At 63.4% G+C, this 19364-nt stretch overlaps 3 protein-coding genes across 12 annotated transcripts; 2 read left to right on the top strand and 1 right to left on the bottom strand.

Moving 5' to 3' along the window:
• The first annotated feature begins 96 nt into the window (after positions 1–96).
• Positions 97–9665, top strand: ATP8B2 (ATPase phospholipid transporting 8B2). 3 transcript variants are annotated; one of them, XM_041464904.1, is made up of 27 exons: positions 97–232; positions 992–1050; positions 1735–1848; positions 1998–2096; positions 2253–2314; positions 2423–2495; positions 2865–2938; positions 3092–3171; positions 3378–3536; positions 3615–3703; positions 3777–3973; positions 4687–4895; positions 5054–5097; positions 5171–5336; positions 5412–5600; positions 5771–5886; positions 6037–6183; positions 6279–6390; positions 6515–6620; positions 6740–6881; positions 6967–7150; positions 7340–7563; positions 7853–7936; positions 8084–8329; positions 8416–8554; positions 8639–8769; positions 8861–9665. In XM_041464904.1, exons 1-27 carry the CDS (start codon positions 202–204, stop codon positions 9146–9148), a joined length of 3564 nt encoding a protein of 1187 aa, XP_041320838.1. In that variant the 5' UTR covers positions 97–201; the 3' UTR covers positions 9149–9665. The 3 variants fall into 3 exon arrangements, with proteins under 3 accessions (XP_041320838.1, XP_041320836.1, XP_041320837.1); XM_041464902.1 differs by having other exon boundaries at positions 6037–6201; XM_041464903.1 differs by having other exon boundaries at positions 98–232; positions 2868–2938; positions 6037–6201.
• Positions 9666–10213: 548 nt separating this feature from the next.
• On the top strand, positions 10214–14047 carry IL6R (interleukin 6 receptor). 8 transcript variants are annotated; one of them, XM_041464871.1, is made up of 10 exons: positions 10216–10461; positions 11382–11627; positions 11692–11833; positions 12188–12372; positions 12447–12610; positions 12680–12824; positions 12905–12948; positions 13065–13143; positions 13234–13342; positions 13420–14047. In XM_041464871.1, exons 1-10 carry the CDS (start codon positions 10374–10376, stop codon positions 13607–13609), a joined length of 1392 nt encoding a protein of 463 aa, XP_041320805.1. In that variant the 5' UTR covers positions 10216–10373; the 3' UTR covers positions 13610–14047. The 8 variants fall into 8 exon arrangements, with proteins under 8 accessions (XP_041320801.1, XP_041320805.1, XP_041320803.1 ...); XM_041464873.1 differs by having other exon boundaries at positions 10218–10461; positions 11710–11833; XM_041464872.1 differs by having other exon boundaries at positions 10221–10461; positions 12450–12610.
• A 518-nt stretch (positions 14048–14565) lies between these two features.
• On the bottom strand, positions 14566–18468 carry SHE (Src homology 2 domain containing E). Its single transcript, XM_041464876.1, has 6 exons — positions 18077–18468; positions 17363–17489; positions 16250–16558; positions 15666–15816; positions 15449–15568; positions 14566–15047 (listed from the first exon to the last, which is right to left on the bottom strand). Exons 1-6 carry the CDS (start codon positions 18458–18460, stop codon positions 14861–14863), a joined length of 1278 nt encoding a protein of 425 aa, XP_041320810.1. The 5' UTR covers positions 18461–18468; the 3' UTR covers positions 14566–14860.
• Between the last annotated feature and the right edge of the window lie 896 nt (positions 18469–19364).

Genomic DNA, 19364 nt, shown 5'->3' with positions numbered 1-19364 from the left:
CCCGCTGGCCAGGCCGCCGCCGGGGCCGCAGCGTGGGCCAGCCCCGCGGCCGCGCTCCGCCGCTTCCCCGCGCCCCCCACCTCACTTCCGCCGCCGACCGGCGCCGCCGCGGCCATGGGGAGCTGAGGCGGCGGCAGAGGCAGCGGCCCCGGCCCGGCCCGGCCGCCCGCCCGCTCCCCATGGGCTGCGGGGCCGCGGGACATGGAGCGGTGCGCGGCCCGCCGAGCCCCGGGTAAGCGGGGCCGCGGTGGGCCCGGGAGAGGCCCGGCTGCAGCCCGGGTGGGTCCGTCCCGCTCGGGCCCCGGTGCGGCCGTTGCCCCAGTAACGCGGTGGGGCGGGAGGGCCGGGCCGGCGGCGGCAGCTCGGGCCGTGCCCCGGGAGATGTCCGAGAGGTGGCAGCGGGTCCGCGACCCCGGCGGGGCGGGTGGTGCGGGATGGCTGCGGCGGGGGAGCAGAAAAGGGGCCGGGGGTGCAGAGATGGGGGCCGTGGCTGCAGCTAAGCGGGGCTGGGAGTGCGGACCTCGGAGGGTTGGGGTGCTGGACTGGGGATCCAGGAATGCAGCAAAGCAAGGCTGAGGGAGCAGAGGTGTCCTCTGGGGATGCAGTATCTGGGCTGGAAGGGTCCGGTGACCTCGGGGTGCCGAGCTGGGGGAGCAGGGAGATGCAGAATCTGGGGCTCTGGGAGTGCAGGTAAGTAGAGCTGGGGGTCTCGCAGTGCAGGCTTGGGGGCATCTGGGGATGCAGAATTTGGGAGTGGAGGTGCAGTTAAGCAAGGTTGGGGTTCAAGGTGTGCAGGGGTACAGGTCCTGGCATGGGGGAGCACAGGACCACATGACACAGCTGGGGAGACTCCCTGTTCCCTGCCTTCTGGGATTTTGGCTCTCAGGATGGAGAGGAGATTGGAGTGTCGGGGTTCAGGGTCCTGGGGCTGTGTGGCTGCAGATACAGGGGGTGTCGGGGTGCATGGGGGTGACAGGGCGCTGTGTTGTAGAGGAGGAGCGTCGAGTGCGAGCCAACGCGCGGGAGTACAACGAGAAGTTCCAGTACGCAGTGAGTGAGGGGGGGCTGAACCCCTTCCCGGGGTCCTCGGGCAGGTCTGTGGGGCTGGGGTCTGAATCACCCACACCTCGGTGGGGGGGGTGAGGAGTGGGGGAGGCATTATAACTACAAAATAGATGTTTGTCCCTGAAAACGTGGTGCTGATGACATGAATGCCAATATAGCTGGGGCTGTCCGGGCACAGTGCACTCCATGTGGAGGATTCAGCCCGCCCATCCTTGGCCAAGGTCCAGAACCCTCCGGCTCCGCCCAGATCCCAGCCTGGTCCCGCATCCCAGTGTGGATCATGGGGCAGCTTCTGAAGGTGCCAGGGGAGGGCAGTGCTCATCTTGACCTCCCCCCACGTTGGAGGTTATCCTTGGCTGCTCTGGAGCTGGCTGCAGAGAGGGGAGAAGGGGGTCTGGGTTGGGGTCACCCTTGTGGGGGCCAGGTGCTGCTGCTGGAGGAGGCTGGTCCCAGGGTACCGGCTGGTGACTGAGCCTGAGGAACTGGCTTCCCAAGGAAGCTGCCAGAGGTAGCACAGGAGCGGGAGCCTGACCTCCCGTGAGTTTTACCCTTACCATGGCAAAAGAACATGGTGAGCCACAGCCCCGGCCCTCCAGAGTGATCTCATCTTGGGGGGCTATGGGGCCTCGGCAGCCTGTAAACCCCTTTCTTGCCTCATGCTGTCCCTAGAGCAACTGCATCAAGACCTCCAAGTACAACATTGTCACCTTCCTGCCTGTCAACCTCTTCGAGCAGTTCCAGGAAGTGGCCAACACCTATTTCCTCTTCCTCCTCATCCTGCAGGTGAGTGCAGTCCTTCCCTGCCTGGACATATGGGAGGGCTCCAAGTAGTGCCATACTTTGGAAGTGGGGAGGTTTGGCACCCTCCAGCAGGGGCAGTATGGGCCTGGGGCTGGCTGGTTCCTGTGTAATTTCTTGTTCCCTGTCCCCAGCTGATTCCTCAGATCTCTTCACTCTCCTGGTTTACCACCATCGTGCCTTTGGTTCTTGTCTTAACCATCACAGCTGTCAAAGATGCCACCGATGACTATGTGAGTGGTTCCCCCTGCGCCTCTCTGCCCACTGGGCAGGGGGTTGGGATGCTGTGCAAGGGTGCAGTGTCCAGGGCCATGGCATTTGAGATGGGGGGGAGCACAGGACCCCATCCCCAAGAGGCTGACACTGCTGTCTCTTCCCCTTGCTCCCAGTTCCGCCATAAAAGCGACAACCAGGTGAACAACCGGCAGTCTCAGGTCCTGATCGGTGGAGTGTGAGTGTCACGGGCACAGAGCAGTACACAGGGAGCCAGGGACCTGTGGGACGTGGCAGTGGGCAGAGCAGGCTCCTGCCTGACTACAGTTTGCTGTCCCCTCTACAGCCTTCGGCAGGAGCAGTGGATGAACGTCCGTGTTGGAGACATCATCAAGTTGGAGAACAACCAGTTTGTGGCGGTGAGTGCAGCCCTGAGACAAGTATGGTTCCAGCAGGGTGGCTGGCACACAGGGACCATGGAAGGGGCTGGTACCACTCCGACTTCGTTTTGTGCTCCTCTGCCACTGCCCAGGGTGGGGACATAAGGGACTTCCAACGTGGAAGTTGCATTTAGGTTGGAGAGTTGGGGCCATAGTGGAGCCATGTTTTGAACTCTGAGGATCTGGGCACTTGGAGCAATGGTGGCTAGGCTCAGGTACAAAGGACACGTGGGGTTAGGGATGGCCTTTGCAGATGCTCCAGGGAGTTCCAAGGACATCCAAGGGCTTCCATGAGGAAGGCATGGGGGAGCCCCAGTGTTGGCACAACCCTTCACAAGTCTCTCCCAGCAGGCTGACCTCCTCCTCCTCTCCAGCAGTGAACCCCATGGGTTATGCTACATAGAGACTGCAGAGCTGGATGGGTAGGTGTCCCTCCTTGCCTTGGGGGGCCAGGGAGGGCAAGAGCTGGGAGTGAGAGTGGGCTGCAGGCAGGGCAGGAGCTGCTGGGCAGCACTTGCAAAGGCTCTCCCTGCCAGGCTGTCTCTAACCCACATGTGGTGCCTTCCTGCCTGCAGAGAGACCAACATGAAGGTGCGTCAGGCCATCCCCGTCACCGCGGAGCTGGGGGACACCAGCCAGCTGGCTCGCTTTGATGGTGAGTGCCTGTGCCCAGCCCTCTGCCACGGGGCAGCCCCCACGTTCCTTCCTCTGTCACCCTTGGTAGACAAGGACCAGCCACGTGGCACTGTCATTCTGGCTCGAAGCGGATCTCTGGGGAGCCAGGGATGGTGCTGGGAGCACTGGGATGGAGCTGGCCCTATGGAGAAGGCAAGTCCCAACTGAGCCGTACTGTGCACCCAGGTGAGGTGATCTGTGAACCCCCCAACAACAAGCTGGACAAGTTTGGTGGGACACTGTACTGGAACGAGAACAAGTACCCCCTGAGCAACCAGAACATGCTGCTGCGGGGCTGCGTCCTGCGCAACACTGAGTGGTGCTTTGGCCTCGTCATCTTTGCAGGTGGGCTGAGGCAGCAGCTGCTGCTGTGCTGCACACAGGGGAGGGAAAGACACCTCCTGATGCCTTCCTGCTCCCCAGGACCTGACACAAAACTGATGCAGAACAGCGGCCGGACCAAATTTAAGCGGACAAGCATCGACCGGCTGATGAACACGCTGGTGCTCTGGGTATGCAGCAGGGAGATCCTGGGAGCCCTGGCTCTGACCCAGTCAGGGCTCTGATGTACTGTCCTGTCCCCAGATCTTTGGGTTCCTGGTATGCATGGGAGTGATCCTGGCCATTGGCAATGCCATCTGGGAGCACGAGGTGGGCGTCTGCTTCCAGATCTACTTGCCCTGGGACGAGGGGGTGCACAGTGCCTTCTTCTCTGGCTTCCTCTCCTTCTGGTCCTACATCATCATCCTCAACACTGTGGTGCCCATCTCGCTCTATGTGAGGTAGGGCAGGGGGCAGAGGGGCTGGGCAGGGGGTGTATGAGAAATTAGGGGTGCCCTCTGGGGAGGGAAGACAGGGATGGAAATCCACAAGCAGAACAGTGTGTTCTGTGGGTGGGTGTGGGCTACTGTCTTGGTGACAGGCCATGTCTGCCTTCAGGGACACCCCAAGACCTGAGGACCCCACAGGTCCCTCAGAGCCCCCCCGGCTGTGTGTGTCTGGCTGCTCGTCTCTCCCTGCCCTGGCTGCACGCTGGCTATTTTGCTCTGCCCTCCTGCAGCTCCCAGGCTCCTGCACTGTCCCCTTCTCTCTCTCTTTTAATTTCTCTCTCTTTTCGTTCCCCAGCATGGGTTCTGTCACCCTTAGCCCCGAGGTAAGAATGTGTCACCTCCACCCCTCCCACTCATTGCTGTCTGCCCTGTGGGCTTGGGAGGGGTTCAGGGTTTGTAGGTGTGTGAGATGCCTGGGGAGCCCCATGGGCTTCCCTCTGGGTGCCTTGCCTTGGTCCCCAGCCCTGGCTTAGCGGTGGCTGTCAGCAGGAATGGGTTGCAGGCCAGCCCCTGGGAAGGGTGTGGGAGCTAGAAAGCTGTGGGGGACACCCGGGGTGCTGGAGTGCCCAGGGTACTGAGGGTCTGGGGTGGGCATGTGTCTGCCTGTCGCTGGCTCAGCAGAGCGTGCTGCCCTGCCCCAGTGACACCAGCCATCCTCCCTGCAGCGTTGAGGTGATCCGGCTTGGGCACAGCTACTTCATCAACTGGGACAAGAAGATGTACTGTGCCAAGCGCCGGACGCCGGCCGAAGCCCGCACCACCACCCTCAACGAGGAGCTGGGGCAGGTGGAGTACATCTTCTCTGACAAGACTGGCACCCTCACCCAGAATATCATGGTCTTCAGCAAGTGCTCTGTGAACGGGCACAGCTATGGTGAGCACCAGATACCAGAGCCAGGCTGGGGCTCCCCACCTGCGTTTGGGGCAGTCAGGGGACAGGGGGGCTTAGCGAGAGCATTGTGGGGCAGCAGCAGCTGCCATGGTGTTGGTGTTGGGTCTCTGTCATAGTTAACTCCATACCCTGTTTTGCAGGTGATGTGCAGGACATGCTGGGTCACAAGGCAGAGCTGGGAGAGGTAAGGGTGCTGTCAGTGTGGTACCTGCCCATGCTAAGTGCCATGGGGGGTAACCCCAATTTTGCCCCTGCAGAGGCCAGAGCCAGTAGACTTCTCCTTCAACCCACTGGCGGACCCACGGTTCCAGTTCTGGGACCCCAGCCTGCTGGAAGCTGTCAAGCTGGGAGACCTCCACGTGCACGAGTTCTTCCGCCTGCTCTCGCTCTGTCACACCGTCATGTCCGAGGAGAAGAGTGAAGGTAGGCGTGGGGCAGGATCTGTCCCTGTGGGTCACAAGACACTGTCACTGTCACTGACCCCCATGCTGTCCACAGGGGAGCTGTTGTACAAGGCACAGTCCCCAGATGAGGGAGCGCTGGTCACGGCTGCCAGAAACTTTGGCTTTGTGTTCCGGTCCCGCACACCCAAGACCATCACAGTGCAGGAGCTGGGTCAGGCCATCACCTACCAGCTGCTGGCCATCCTGGACTTCAACAACATCCGCAAGCGAATGTCTGTCATCGGTGCGGTCCTGGGCACGGCACGGGGGCTGGGAGGGCCACGTGGGCTCATTGTGGTGTGCTGGGGGACCAGTCCAACGCTGTGGAGGCATCAGCAGGTTGGCGGCTGGGGGTCAGAGCGGGACCTGCTCCTGCACCCCTGAGCCAGGCATCTTTTCCCCTCCTCCCTGCAGTCCGCAGCCCTGAGGGCAAGATCCGGCTGTACTGCAAAGGTGCTGACACCATCCTGCTGGAGCGGCTGCACCCCTTCAACCAGGACCTGACCAGCGTCACCACCGACCACCTCAATGTGCGTAGGGCAGGGTCCTGCAGGCAGCGTGGGGAGGAAAGAGTGGCTGCCCAGGAGCCTGAGCTGGGCTTGTGCCCTGTCCTAGGAGCACCGCTGGGGTCTGGGGACACCATCAGGGTCTCCAGCACACCCAGCTCTGACTGCTTGCAGGAGTACGCTGGTGAGGGGCTGCGGACGCTGGTGCTGGCTTACAAAGACCTGGAGGAGAGCTACTACAAGGACTGGTCCGAGCGGCTGCATCGAGCTGGCAGTGCCCCTGAGGCCCGTGAGGATCACCTGGCTCGGCTCTACGATGAGGTGGAGCATGATATGATGGTAGGTGGGCTGGAGGCTGAGGCTGGTGGTGGCTGGGGGCAGCCCCTGCTGACCTCCCACCCGTTTGGGTCCCCAAGCTGCTTGGAGCCACAGCCATCGAGGACAAACTGCAGCAGGGGGTCCCCGAAACCATTGCCATCCTGACACTGGCCAACATCAAGATCTGGGTGCTGACAGGGGACAAGCAGGGTGAGGCGTGGCTGAGGTAGTGGCTGGAGATGAGAATATTTGTGGGCTGGATTCCACCTGCCTGGGATCCCTACTGCTCTCTCCTGAATGGACTCTGGCTCAGCCCTTGATTTTCTATCCTCAGAAACAGCTGTGAACATCGGCTACTCCTGCAAGATGCTGACAGATGACATGACAGAGGTGTTTGTGGTCACAGGCCACACTGTGCTGGAGGTGCGAGAGGAGCTAAGGTGAGGGTTGGGGGGCAGAGGTCACAGAACCAGTGCCAGCGTGGGGCACAGCTGCAGCTGGGGGAGCTGGAGCTATGGAAGAGCCCTGAGATGGAACCCTGTGCCCTCTCTCTCCTCAGGAAAGCCCGGGAGAAGATGATGGATGCATCACGTTCTGTGTGCAATGGCTTCTCCTACCAGGAGAAACTCTCCTCCAAGCTTACCTCTGTGCTGGAAGCCATTGCAGGCGAATACGCCCTGGTCATCAACGGGCACAGCCTGGTAGGGCCCTGGCAGTGCCAGGCAGGACGAGGCCCTGTGCCTGACCGTGTACCATGATCCCAGCTGTCCCTTGCTCTCCTTGCAGGCCCATGCACTGGAGGCAGACATGGAGGTGGAATTCCTGGAGACAGCGTGTGCCTGCAAGGCTGTTATCTGCTGCCGTGTCACACCCCTGCAGAAAGCCCAGGTGGTGGAGCTGGTGAAGAAGTACAAGAAAGCCGTCACTTTGGCCATTGGGGATGGGGCCAACGATGTCAGCATGATCAAGAGTAAGGCCTGGGATCTGGGGGACCACAGGAGAAGACAGGCCACCCCCGTGCACCATCCTGGGGCCTGTGGGAGCTTCTGTCCTCACCCTTCTGTGCCCCACAGGAACAAAGTGCCTGTGCTGGGGGTGCTGCTCTCCCCCCTGTGCTCCTGGCAGCCCTCTCTTTACGTATCTCTCCTTCCCTCCACAGCTGCCCACATTGGGGTGGGCATCAGTGGGCAGGAAGGCATCCAGGCCGTGCTGGCCTCCGACTACTCCTTCTCCCAGTTCAAGTTCCTCCAGCGCCTGCTCCTGGTGCATGGGCGCTGGTCTTACCTGCGCATGTGCAAGTTTCTTTGCTACTTCTTCTATAAGAACTTCGCCTTCACCATGGTCCACTTCTGGTTTGGCTTCTTCTGCGGCTTCTCAGCACAGGTGGGTTGGTGGCTTTTCTCACTGGGAGCTGGGGAGGGTTTTCCTGCAGGGCTCCTCGGCTCTGAAGTGTGTTCAGGTCCATGGACTCCCTGTGGGGACTCATCCTGAGCCAGGACACAGCCTGGCATCCAGCATGCAGTGTGTGAGGAGCCTGAGGTCAGGGTGGGCAGTCCTGGGGGGCTGAAGACAGCTCTCCTGTCCCTGCAGCTGTGGGCACAGGGACTCGGGGGCTGGCTGGGACACAGGGCGGGCAGGTCTTGTGCCCTGCTGAGTGCTCTATTCCACACAGACAGTGTATGACCAGTACTTCATCACGCTGTACAACATTGTCTACACGTCGCTGCCTGTGCTCGCCATGGGTGTCTTTGACCAGGTATGGCGGGGGGTAGTGAGGAGTCTGTACCCACCCTGTGGGAAGAAGGGCTGCCTGGGTGCCTGAGTCAGGCTGTCCTTGTCATTCCATGGGCTGTGGTGGAGCCTGCTCCTGCCCTTGGCTAAAGGGAGGTGCCCGTGCCCCCAGGATGTGCCAGAGCAGCGGAGCATGGAGTACCCCAAACTCTACGAGCCTGGGCAGCTGAACCTGCTCTTCAACAAGCGGGAGTTCTTCATCTGCATTGCCCAGGGCATCTACACCTCCATCCTCATGTTTTTCATCCCCTACGGTGTCTTTGCTGATGCCACCCGTGATGACGGTGCCCAGCTGGCCGACTACCAGTCCTTCGCCGTCACTGTCGCCACCTCCCTCGTGATCGTTGTCAGTGTGCAGGTGGGGATGTGGCTACTCGGCCCCAGACCCTCGGGGCACCTCAGGCATTCCCTGAGCCCTGTCTCTTCCTGCATTCCCCCCACTAGATCGGGTTAGACACAGGATTCTGGACAGCCATCAACCACTTCTTCATCTGGGGCAGCCTGGCCGCCTACTTCGCCATCCTCTTCACCATGCACAGCGACGGCCTCTTCCGGATGTTCCCCAACCAGTTCCGCTTTGTGGGTGAGTCCCTGTGTGCCCTGTGCTCCCCACCCCAGCAGGGTGCTGCCTTGGCCTAGCCCTCAGCGGGTTCATTCTTTTCCCCAGGTAACGCGCAGAACACGCTGGCCCAGCCCACGGTCTGGCTGACCATCGCCCTCACCGCCGTAGTTTGTATCGTGCCCGTTGTGGCCTTTCGCTTCCTTAAGCTGGACCTGAAACCCGAGCTCTCTGATACGGTGAGAGCGCGTGGCTGTAGGAGCGGTCACAGGGCCCCAGCCCTGAGGAGAGGTGGTTCCCCAGGGCCCTGACCCTGCCCTGTGTCCCCAGGTGCGCTACACTCAGCTGGTACGGAAGAAGCAGAAGACGCAGCACCGGTGCATGCGGCACGCAGGGCGTGCGGGCTCACGCCGCTCTGGCTACGCCTTCTCCCACCAGGAGGGTTTTGGGGAGCTCATCATGTCTGGCAAGAACATGCGGCTTAGCTCCTTGGCGCTCTCCAGCTTTGCCCCCCGCCCCAGCGCCAGCTGGATTGACACTCTGCGGAAGAAGAAGGGCTGCGAGGGCAGCAGTGCTGGCAGCCCCGGTGGCGCAGCCGACAAGACTCTCAGGGTGTGAGGCTGGAGGGGGTCACATCCCCTCCTATGCAGCTGGGGGCTCCCCTCCTCTGCCCTGGCCCTGGGGAGGGCAAAGCCCCTTGTCAGTGGGGTCCCATGGTAGGAGCAGAGGTGATGTGGGGGCCAGTGCTGAGGTTTGGAGGAGTCTGGACTGTCGCCTTCTAGCCAAAAAATACACCCGGGGAGGGTGGATGGATGGATGGTTGGATGGATGGATGATGGATGGATGGATGGATGGATGGATGGATGGATGGATGGATGTCATCATATCAGCCCCCCCCACCCCCCGCTCACTCCTCCATCAGTATTCAATTCCACTGAGTGCAGACGCCCCATCGCACATGAATGTATCGTACCAGAGGTGCAGGGCTGTGGGAGGACTGTGGCCTCTCCCTGGCCTTCACCCACGTGTCTTTTTTTTATATAAACAAAAAAAGAAAAAAAAAGGAAAAAAATACCCCCCCTTAAAAAAAAAGAAAAGCAACCAAAACAAACAAACAAAAAAGGTAAGGGAAAAACCCTCTGAGTTTACAGAGCGATTCATTTCTTGGCTGGGTACAGGGAGACGGGGGGAGGAAGGTCACCCTCCTTGTCCCCCTGCCTCAGTTCCCCAGGACGGTGGGTGCTGGCTCGGAAAGGGGAAGTGTTCTGTGCCACAGGGAGGCTGGGGTTTGGCGGCTGCCGTGATTCACTCCCACGCGTGGTCTTGCGCAACGCTCGGCCTCTGCTTCCTCCCTGATCCTCCTCCTCTCCAGCCTTGAGGGACTGAGCGCTGCTGAAGTGTGGGTGGGCAGTGGGGGACCCTGGGGGGTCTCTGGGCTGTTGGGGTCCCAGGGACGCGATACCAAAGAGGAGCTTGTTAAGACGGGTGTTGGCGAGGGCTGGAGGGGATTTGGGGGGTTTTGGGGTTGTTTTGGTGGAGGGGCCACGGATAGAGGTAGGCTATGGCAGGTTTCTGTCTGGCGGGATGGTATCATTTTATGATTCTTGAGGCGAAAAAAAACCCAAAACAACAACAAACCAACAACCCAAAACAGCTTTTTTTTTAAATTTATTTAAAAAAAGAAAATAATCTGAGCAGATCCCGCCGTGTCCTGTACGCGGGGCAGAGCAGCGGGGAGGGGGCGGTGTCGGCCCGCCCGGCCCCGGGCGCACGTGCCGCCCCGCCCCCGCCCGCTTTCACAACCGCGGCCGCCGCCGATGTTTTCCTACCCGGGACTGGGCGCATGGCGCGGCCGCCGGGGCCGCTTCTCCTTCTCCTCCCTCTCCGCTTCTTCCTCCACCTCGCCGCCGGGCGGCCCTGCGGCCCCGCCGGTGAGTGCGGCCGGCACCGGGCAGGGCGGGAGCGGGGGTGGCCCTGAGCCTCTGTCCGTACCTGGGCCTCGTGGGTCCGGGCTCGGCGAGGGGACACATGCGGCTCCGTGCCTGCCCCAGGGGAGCTCAGCCGGGCCCGGGGAGGGGGGCGGCTGGTGGTACGGCACCCCTGGGGGCTGGGGCTGGGTGCTGTGTCCTGGGTGCTGTGTCCCGGTGCTGTGTCCCGGGCACTGTGTCCCGGTGCTGTGTCCCGGTGCTGTGTCCTGGTGCTGTGTCCCGGGTGCTGTGTTCCGGGTGCTGTGTCCCGTCCCGGGTGCTGTGTCGTGCCCCGGTGCTGTGTCCCGTCCCGAGTGCCCCGGTGCTGTGTCCTGTCCCGAGCACTGTGTCCCGGTGCTGTGTCCCGGGCACTGTGTCCCGGTGCTGTGTCCCGTCCCGGGTGCTGTGTCCCGGTGCTGTGTCCCGGTGGTGTCCCGTCCCGGGCGCTGTGTCCCGCGGGCTGTGTCCTGTCCCGGTGCTGTGTCCCGGCTGCTGGTGGGTGCTGCCTGCGTTCCCAGCAGCAGGAGCCGAAGGGAACAGCAAGTTCACGCTGGCCGCTGACCTTTGGAGGGAGCCGGGAGCGCTGCCCAGGCCTCACCCGGGCTGCCGGCCAGCGCAGTCGCTTAACCCCTCTGGCACTGGACTGACCCCCACCCAGGGACTCCCGGGACCACCGGTCCCAGTGTGCCACCTTCCTTGAGCTGTGCTCCCTGCCAGCAGACCCCTCCACACCGTGAGGAGCCGCTGCCACTCTCCAGCTCAGTGCCCTGACCCCCAGCAGTCACCGGACATGGAGAGCAGATGATCGGGTGCCTTCCATCTCCAGGGCCACCCATCGGGCCTGGGGTCTCATCTTCATCGCCTGGTCCCCTCTTGTTCCTCAGGACTGCCGCGGGACACGGTGTTGGGCCACCTGGGAGCCAACATCACGTTGACCTGCCAGGACGAGGTGCCTGCAAATGCCACGGTGTTGTGGCAGGTGGAGGAGCAGGGGGCAGAGGGGAGCTGGGGACGACAGCTGGCAGAGGGAAACACGCTGCTCCTGCGGCGGCTGCGCTACGAGGACTCTGGGCACTACAGCTGCTCCGTGGGGAGCCACCTGCTGCGCTCCCTGCGGCTGCTGGTGGCAGGTGGGTCCACGCTGGGGTGGGAATGTCCCTCGCAGCATTGCCTGTGATGGCCCCTGTCCCCCAGCACCTCCCTGCCTTGCAGAGCCCCCTGAAACTCCCCAGGTCTTCTGCTACCGGCGGAGCCACGACAAGGATGTCCTGTGTGAGTGGCCACAGCAGAAGAAGCCATCCCCAGGGACACGGGCCATGCTCTGGGTGAAGCGGAGGTGAGTGCTGTCACTGCATCCACCATGGGCTGGGACCCCAATAGGACAGAACATGTCCCTATCCATGGACCCTTTCCCTGGTGCCATCTGGGACCCCATGGCTCAGGCTGCTTGCCTCCCTGCAGACCCCTTCCCTAGCAGCTATGGAGAGCTGGGAGTCCACAGCACAGGATGTGTTCCTTCCCCATGGCCCCATTGTCCAGTGCTGCCTGGGACCCCATGGCACAGAATGTATCCCTCCCCACAGACCCTTTTTCCGACACTGCTGGGGACCCCACAGCATAGGACATGTCCCCCACGGCTGCCCTGTGCCTAGAGCATGCTGCAGCCCCCCACTGAGCTGTGACCTCGCAGGTTTGCAGCTGAGAATGCCACAGAGCAGCGGTGCCGCTACTTCTCCAAGGCACGGAAGTTCGTTTGCCGGCTGAAGGTGCCACCTGGCACTGATGATACCAAACCCCTGGTGGTGTCCACGTGCGTCAGCAACAGCGCCGGTGGCTCGGCCGGCAAAGACAAGATCATCACCCTCAGCGGTGTCCGTGAGTGCTGCCCGTTGCTGGGAGCTGGGGTGGCCGAGGGTGCAGTGCGAGGCCCTGAGCCCCCGCTTCCCCAGCAGTGAAGCCAGACCCCCCGGTCAATGTCACGGTGGAGGCTCTGGAGAAGGCGCCGCAGCGGCTGCAGGTGAACTGGTCCTACCCCCCCTCCTGGGACCCCCGTTTCTACTGGCTCCGCTTCCAGGTCCGCTACCGCCCCGAGCCTGCCCCGACCTTCATGGAGGTGAGACCCCGCCTGCTGGCATGCTGCTTGTCCCTAGCCAGACTGTCCCCAGCGCTGTGTCCCCTCCAGGTGGATCAGGTGACAACAACTTGGCTCGACATCCGTGACGCGTGGCGCGGGATGAGGCACGTGGTGCAGGTCAGGGCGAAGGATGAGTTCGGCCATGGCACGTGGAGCGAGTGGAGCCAGGAGGCCGTGGGTACCCCCTGGACAGGTAGGAGGGGAACGTGGGGCCCTGAGGCTGGGGGCTCAGCATGGGCTCTCCCAGTCTCATACTCACCCCTCACTCTGCAGACCCTTGGGACCTCACCTCTGAAATGGAGCCTTTCAGCTCACAGGTAACAATGGTCTGAGCATCACACACTCCTCAAGGGGTCTCCTGTCCCCATGTGGGACACGGGGACACCAGGGCATGAGGGCTGACCTGTCCCATTGTGCCCCCCACCTTTTGCAGGTCCCCACAGAGGATGGCGCCTATGGGGTGACACTGCCCCCCAACCTCTTCGGGGAGGATGATACTAATGGTGCTCGTGGTGAGGAAGGATTCCTGCACTGGGGCTGGGGGGCAGGGACACCCAGGTCCCTTATCCTCACAATGAGCCCACCCATTCTCTCTCTGTCAGGGTCTGTCATGGAATCCAGCACCCAGCCTGTGGCATCCCCCTATGCCTTCCTGGTCACCGGGGGCAGTCTGCTCCTTGGCATCGCCCTGTTTGTTGGCATTGTGGTGAGGTGAGTGCCAGGGGGGCTGGTCCAGGGGGCTTGTGTCTGCCCCCTCCCTAACCTGGAGCTGCTCTTCTCCCCTGCAGGTACAGGCAGATGTGGTGGACGAGTGGGCAGGAGACGACCAAGCCAGAGGGCGAGGGGCAGCACATGCTGGTCCCTCTAAGCTTACTTCCACCCACACTCAGTGATACCCCTCTGCTCTCACACCCTGCCCCCTCAGCCCCTGGAGTGCTCCACACAACTCAGGCAGATTATTCCTCCTCAGGGCAGTAGCCAGGGGCTGAATATGCTGGCAGGTGTCTGGGGGTTGGATGGGGGGGGTCCCAGGGCTTTGATGTAGCTATGGGAGCAGTTCTCACCCCCACTACCTGGTGGCTCTGTGGCTGGGACAAGCCTCTGAGGAGGAGAATCAATGCCATCCCCCATGGGGAAGCAGCTGGGAAAAACTCAAACGGAGTCCTGGGGGCACCTTCAACACCATGGCCAAGCTGGGATGGCCAGGAGTGACAGCGCTGGAAGCATGGCTGCACCAGAGCTTGGGAGCTGGCCCAGGACCGGGTCTGGGGTCCCGCAGGGAAGGGCCTGATCCCTACAGTGCCACGGGGGTCGGGGAGGGAGGGCCTGGCTGGATCAGCCCCATACCTCTGCTCCTTTTTAAAGCATATGTTGGAGAAACAGGACAATGTGGCTCAAATAAATGCTTTGGATTTATACTGGAGTGGCTGCTGGGAGGAATGGGGTAGCAGAGGGGTCGCTGCAGCCCCCCCATTGCTTGGCACTGGCTCCAGTGGGGGTTGCAGCCCCACTTCATTCACCCCCTCCCTTTCTGTACTCCAACTATGCCCCCCACCATGTACCCCAGGCTGTGCTCTGTGGTTCACTGGTGCCTCCCAGGCCGTACCCCCTGTGCTGTGCATGCCTTCCTGCCACAGCCCCCTGCCCTGCACCCCCAGCCGTGCCTCCTCTGTCCTGCACTGCCCACCCCGTGCTGGGTTGTGCAACACCCCGGGGAGCTGCAGCTGCACCCGGGCAGGAAACCACAGGTCGAGGGAAGAGGGTGCTCAGGCACCCTGGAGACAGTGTTCCTCTTCCCTTCTGCTGGGCCCCTGCTATAAAAAGCCTGGCAGGATGCAGATGTGCTGTTGGGGGAGCCCCAGTACCCCTGGCCCCCAAAACTGGTGATTGCCAGCACGAGGCCCATCCCAGACCCCCAGGACCACTGCTCCCTCTCAGCCAACAAGTTTATTTTACTAGATCATTACACATCCCAGTCTCACTGCGTGCCCCCAGCTCGGGCACGTGGGCAGCCCCGTGACAAGTCGGTTCTGGCACAGGGTGGTCAGGACTTGTCCCAGCAAAAGGGACAAATCCAGCCCTGCTGGAGTCCAGGAGCGGGGTCCCTTCAGGACTGGAGACATGACAGGGGTTCTCTCACTGGACCCTTCCCGTGGTACGTGCCCCCATCGCTGTCTCATGCCACAGGGGTGGGGGTCGCAGACCACTCGGGGGCGGCACCGGCCGACGCTAATGCAGCTTGCAGTGGACGGGGTGCAGCAGGGCCATGTGCTCAGCCCCCTTGAAGGGCAGCTTCTCAGTGGAGTAGTAGTGCACGACTTCAGGGATGCTGGCGAAGACGCCGCTGGCCTGGCTGAGCGTGTACTTGTTGTCCTTGGTCTGGGCCACGATGATGTGGACGCAGCCCTGGCTGGTCCTGGCGGCCAGCAGGCATCAGTGCTGCCGCCAGCCCCCCGGCGCCCGCCTGCCCCGCGGCCGTATCCACCCCTGTTTGTTCCCGTCCCGCTCTGATTGTTTCGGCTCCAGGGGCTGCACTTCCTCAGGAAGGAAACGCCGCTGGCGCTCCCGACAATGTGCCGGGGAGGGGGACACGCCGTACCCCCCCTCCGCCCCAGCTTCGCACCAGGATACCTGGGTCCCCCCGCGGCTCGGGGGGCGCCCTCCCTCGGGAAAGGGGTGCTTCCTCCCCATCGGGGTTTTTGGCGTGAACAACCCGGGGGAGCTCCCGCCGAAGCAGCGCCCCAGAGTGGGGAATCACCCGATCTCAGGGTGGGAACCCCCGGGACCCCCCAGTTCTGTGGCCACCCCGACACTCACTTGAGCGCGATGGAGTACTTGCCGCTGCCCGTCTCGCTGGTGCGCACCAGGTAGCCGGCCTCCCGGCACGGCTGCAGCCGGCTCTCGGCCTCAGCCCGCGTGATGGCCCCGTGGAACCAGCTGCGGGGCGCAGGGAGGGCCGTGAGCCGTGCCAAACATGCGGCACCCCATCCCTCCTCGCCCCGCTCCCCACGCGTGGATCGGCCTCGCTACTCACGGCTGTTTCTCCAGGGCCAGGGCGGGGTCCACCCGCTCCCCCTCGCTGTGCTCGGTGCCCGCCGGCTTCAGCATCTTGGGGGTCCAGCTCTTCTGGCGGAGATGCTGCCGCAGCGTCTCCTCCTTAGGACGCTCCGAGCCCTCAAACTGGACTGGGAGGGACAAGATGTGAGCCCCCAAAGCCCCACCTCCACTTTTGATCCCCATCCCTATCTCCATCCCCGTCCCCAGCACCTCCCCCATTGCCAGTCCTTCTCCCACCATGTGTCTGAGCCCATCTGGTCAAACACCCCACCATGAGAAGGGACGTCTTCAGTTACATCAGGTTGTTCAGAGCCCCATCCAACCTGACCTGGCAGGCACCACCTCTCTGAGCAGCCTGTGCCAGTGCCTTGCCACCCTCAGCCCAAGAAAATTCTTGCATCTAAAGCGTCCCTTATAGTTAAAACCCATTGCACCTTGTCCTCTTGTGACAAGCCCTGCTAGAAAGGCTGCCCCCATCCCTGTCCGTGTTGCCACCCCCATTCCCATCCCACGTCAGTCCCTTCCCCCCATCCTCACTCCCATCCTGTCCCTGTCCCCTACCTGACAGTGCTTTGACAATCTGCTCCTTCTTCCACTCCCAGGGCTGCTCATACTCCCCCGCTGGGCGCTCGTCATTCTCGGGCAGGCGCCCATCACCAGCCCTCACCCTGCGCTCTGGGGTCCCCCCGGCCACCCCCTCCCCAGGCTCATAAGGGGTGTCATAGAGCTGTGGCCCCTTCCCTGCCAGCTCCTTGCCCCCCAGCCTCTTGGCAAGATCCAACTTGGCACCCCCCTCCCCAGGCTCTCCAGGGCCGTCTAGCAGCAGGATGGCTTTGACCAGGGGATCCTTGGAGCCACGACGACGGATTTCTGTGGGGAAGAGGGATGGTGGGTCAGGGATGGGTCTGTGTGTCCCCTGAGACCCCTCAGTCCCACTACCAGTCCTCGGTGAGGGATGTGCTGGGGACTCCATGCCGGCAACGCCCCGCTGGGAGCCAGCTCGGGAGGAGCTGGAGCAGGAAGGGGCCCATCCTCATGGCGCCTGCTCTGCTGTCCAGCCCTGGGGCTGCTGGCGCCACAGACACAGCCCCACGCCAGTGGGGCCAGCTGGGCTCCATGGCAGCAGGATGCTACACCCCAAGCTGGAGCTCCGCTGTGCGGGAGGCCGCCCCAGGGGCTCGCCCCTCCCAGCCCCCTGCTTCTCCCCACGGCGCCAGTCCTTGCCGAACAGCCTGGGCTGCCCCGTACGGAAAAAAAAATCAGCAGCAAATCTTTTATTTCCAGCTTCCGGCCCAGTCAGTTCCTGTTGTTGTGGCCAGCTGGACGGTCGCCACGCCAGCCGGGGTGTCGCTGGCTGGGGTGCACGTCCACTGGGAACTCTTGGGGGGTGGTACCCTGGGATGACTGGGGGGCATCGAGGGCTTTGCAGTGGCCACATGTGCCCGTCGGGTGATGGCAGCAGGTCACGGACACGGCTGAGGGGCCGGCCAGCACGGGTCAGTGTCCGGCCTTGCTCCCGCTCCTTATCTGGCCCTGCGCAGCCGCAGGAAGCGGCAAGCGGCTTTCCTGTTCCCGGAGCCTCCTGCGCCGGGTGGCTCCGAGGGCAGCCACAGACTCCCGGCTGGGGAGTGGTGCCAGCTGTGCTGCTGTGGCATGGCTCAACGTGGCACATACCTGTGATCATCTGCTGGGCATCGTAGGGCTCCATGTACCCGTCGTTCTCCCCCAGGCGCTCAGCATCCCGCTGCCCCTTGGTCCGTTTGGCATCGTAAGGGTCTGCGTAATCCTCCAGGATGATGACCTGGGCAGAGAACAGGCATTTCTGGCTTCAGGGGGCCGTGGGGACCCCGGCAGGAGAGCCAGGCAAGGAATAGGCACACTGGGGTCCCCAGGGAAGGACGGCAGCTTATCTGGGGTAAATGGAGCCGTGCCACAACCCCAGATGCACCCAGTGGCACATTTGAGTGGGGGCAGTCCAGACCATGCCTACGCCCCTCAGTGATGGTGAGGAGCCTGGGGGGAGCTCTGGGACTCTTCTGGGTGACAGCAATCCTGCTGACTGGCTCCCAGTCCTCCCAAGGCTGTGCAGGGGTGAAAGACCAGCTTCCCAGAAAAGCTTTACATCAGCCTTTGTTTAACCAGCAGATGAGCTCTGGGGTCAGGTTGGCTATGATGAGGATGCCCGACGACCCCCCCAGCCCCGAATGGGTGATGAAGGGCAGCTGGGATGAAGGCAGCTTTGAAGGAATTTAAAGGCAGTGCAGCCGGGCAGGATAAAAGGATGAAGTCAGCCAGGCTAATGAGTCGGAGACCAAAGCAGTTAAAGCCGCCAGCGCTTCGCGCTCCCCACATCTCCCCTCTGCCCCCGGCTCCCAGTCCCTGCCTTACCGTCTCTGTCTTGGGGGGCTTCCCCTTGTCCTGCTCGGGGGCAGGCAGGCCGGCAGGCAGGGGTCCGGGGTGCCCCTTCCCGTTCTTCTCGGAAGCCTCCACCTTGATGAGGCGGTTGATGTAGGTTTTGGAGGGTCCCTCCGGTGTGCCTCCCTCCACTCGAGAATTCTTCCGCATCTTCCCGGTGGCAGCCTGGAGTAGACCCTGCAGGTTGTCCCGTGACAGCCGGCTGCCCCCTTCCTTGCCACCCCCAGCCGCCCGGCAGCCCCCCAGCTCAGCGGTTGAATTCTTGCGGCTCTTCCCGAGGCTCCCGCTTCCCGGCCGAGCCTTCTCTGACACCGTCTTCAGGTTGGATGGGAACTCCTTGAACCACTTGGCCGCCATGGAGCTGGGGAGACGCCGGGTCCCGCAGCCCCCCCGGGGCTCCGCGACACCCCACGGCTGCCCCGCCGGCTCGGAGTCGACTCAGCCGGGGGGCGCTGGGCAGCCCGGCTGCCCCCAGCCCTGGGAACGGGATCCTCTGCGGACTGGGGCCAGCCCGGGAGCGGGGATGCGGGCCGGGGGACCGGGGCCTTCGTGGGGGGCTCCAGGCGTCCTCGGCCCCGGCGGGGACAGCTGGTGGGTCCCCAGGGGTGCCGGCTCCTGCGGCCCGGGGAGGGAACCGCGTGCCCTCGGAGGTCCCTGGCCCCGGGGAAGGGTCTCGGAGGGGGCCGGCGTATCCGCTCCAGCAATGGGATGAGTCGGGGGGTCTCGCCGGCTGTCGGAGGAGTCCGGCCGGGGCAGTCCCGGGGAGGTTCCAGGGGTCCGCTGCCCCTGGGGACGGGGCCCGGGGGGGTCTCTCCGAGCTCCGGAGGTCCCGGCCGGGAACGGGCAGCCGGGGGGTCCCGTCGCGGCTCCTCGGCAGGGCCCGTCTCCGGGGGCAGAGGGGCTTCGGAGAGGGGTCAGGCCGGCCCGGGGGGCCCCATGCGGCTGCGACGGGATGGGCCGGGGCCGGGCCGGGCCGGGGCCGGAGGGGGCGGCGGGGCCGGAGGGGGCGGCAGGCCGACGCTCCCCGCCCAGATCCGGAGGGGCGGCCCCGGGGAACGGCGCGGGCAGGCGGCCGCGGCCCCGGCGGGCCCGGGGGGCCGTGGGAAGCTTCGGTGGGGGTCCGGTCCCGCCGGGGCTGAGACCCCCCGTGACCCTGCCTGCCTGATGGGACCACCGTACACACGGCCCCGGACGGACCGTACGAGAGGACCCCGCGCAGAGACTCCAGGGCAGCACAGGACAGCACAGACCAGCGTGCCTG

Source organism: Pyrgilauda ruficollis, unplaced genomic scaffold (assembly GCF_017590135.1).
Source record: "Pyrgilauda ruficollis isolate IOZ18807 unplaced genomic scaffold, ASM1759013v1 scaffold185, whole genome shotgun sequence".
NCBI lineage: Eukaryota > Metazoa > Chordata > Aves > Passeriformes > Passeridae > Pyrgilauda > Pyrgilauda ruficollis.
The sequence above is the reverse complement of the archived record's forward strand: the minus strand, read 5'-3'. Positions and strand labels throughout refer to the sequence as shown.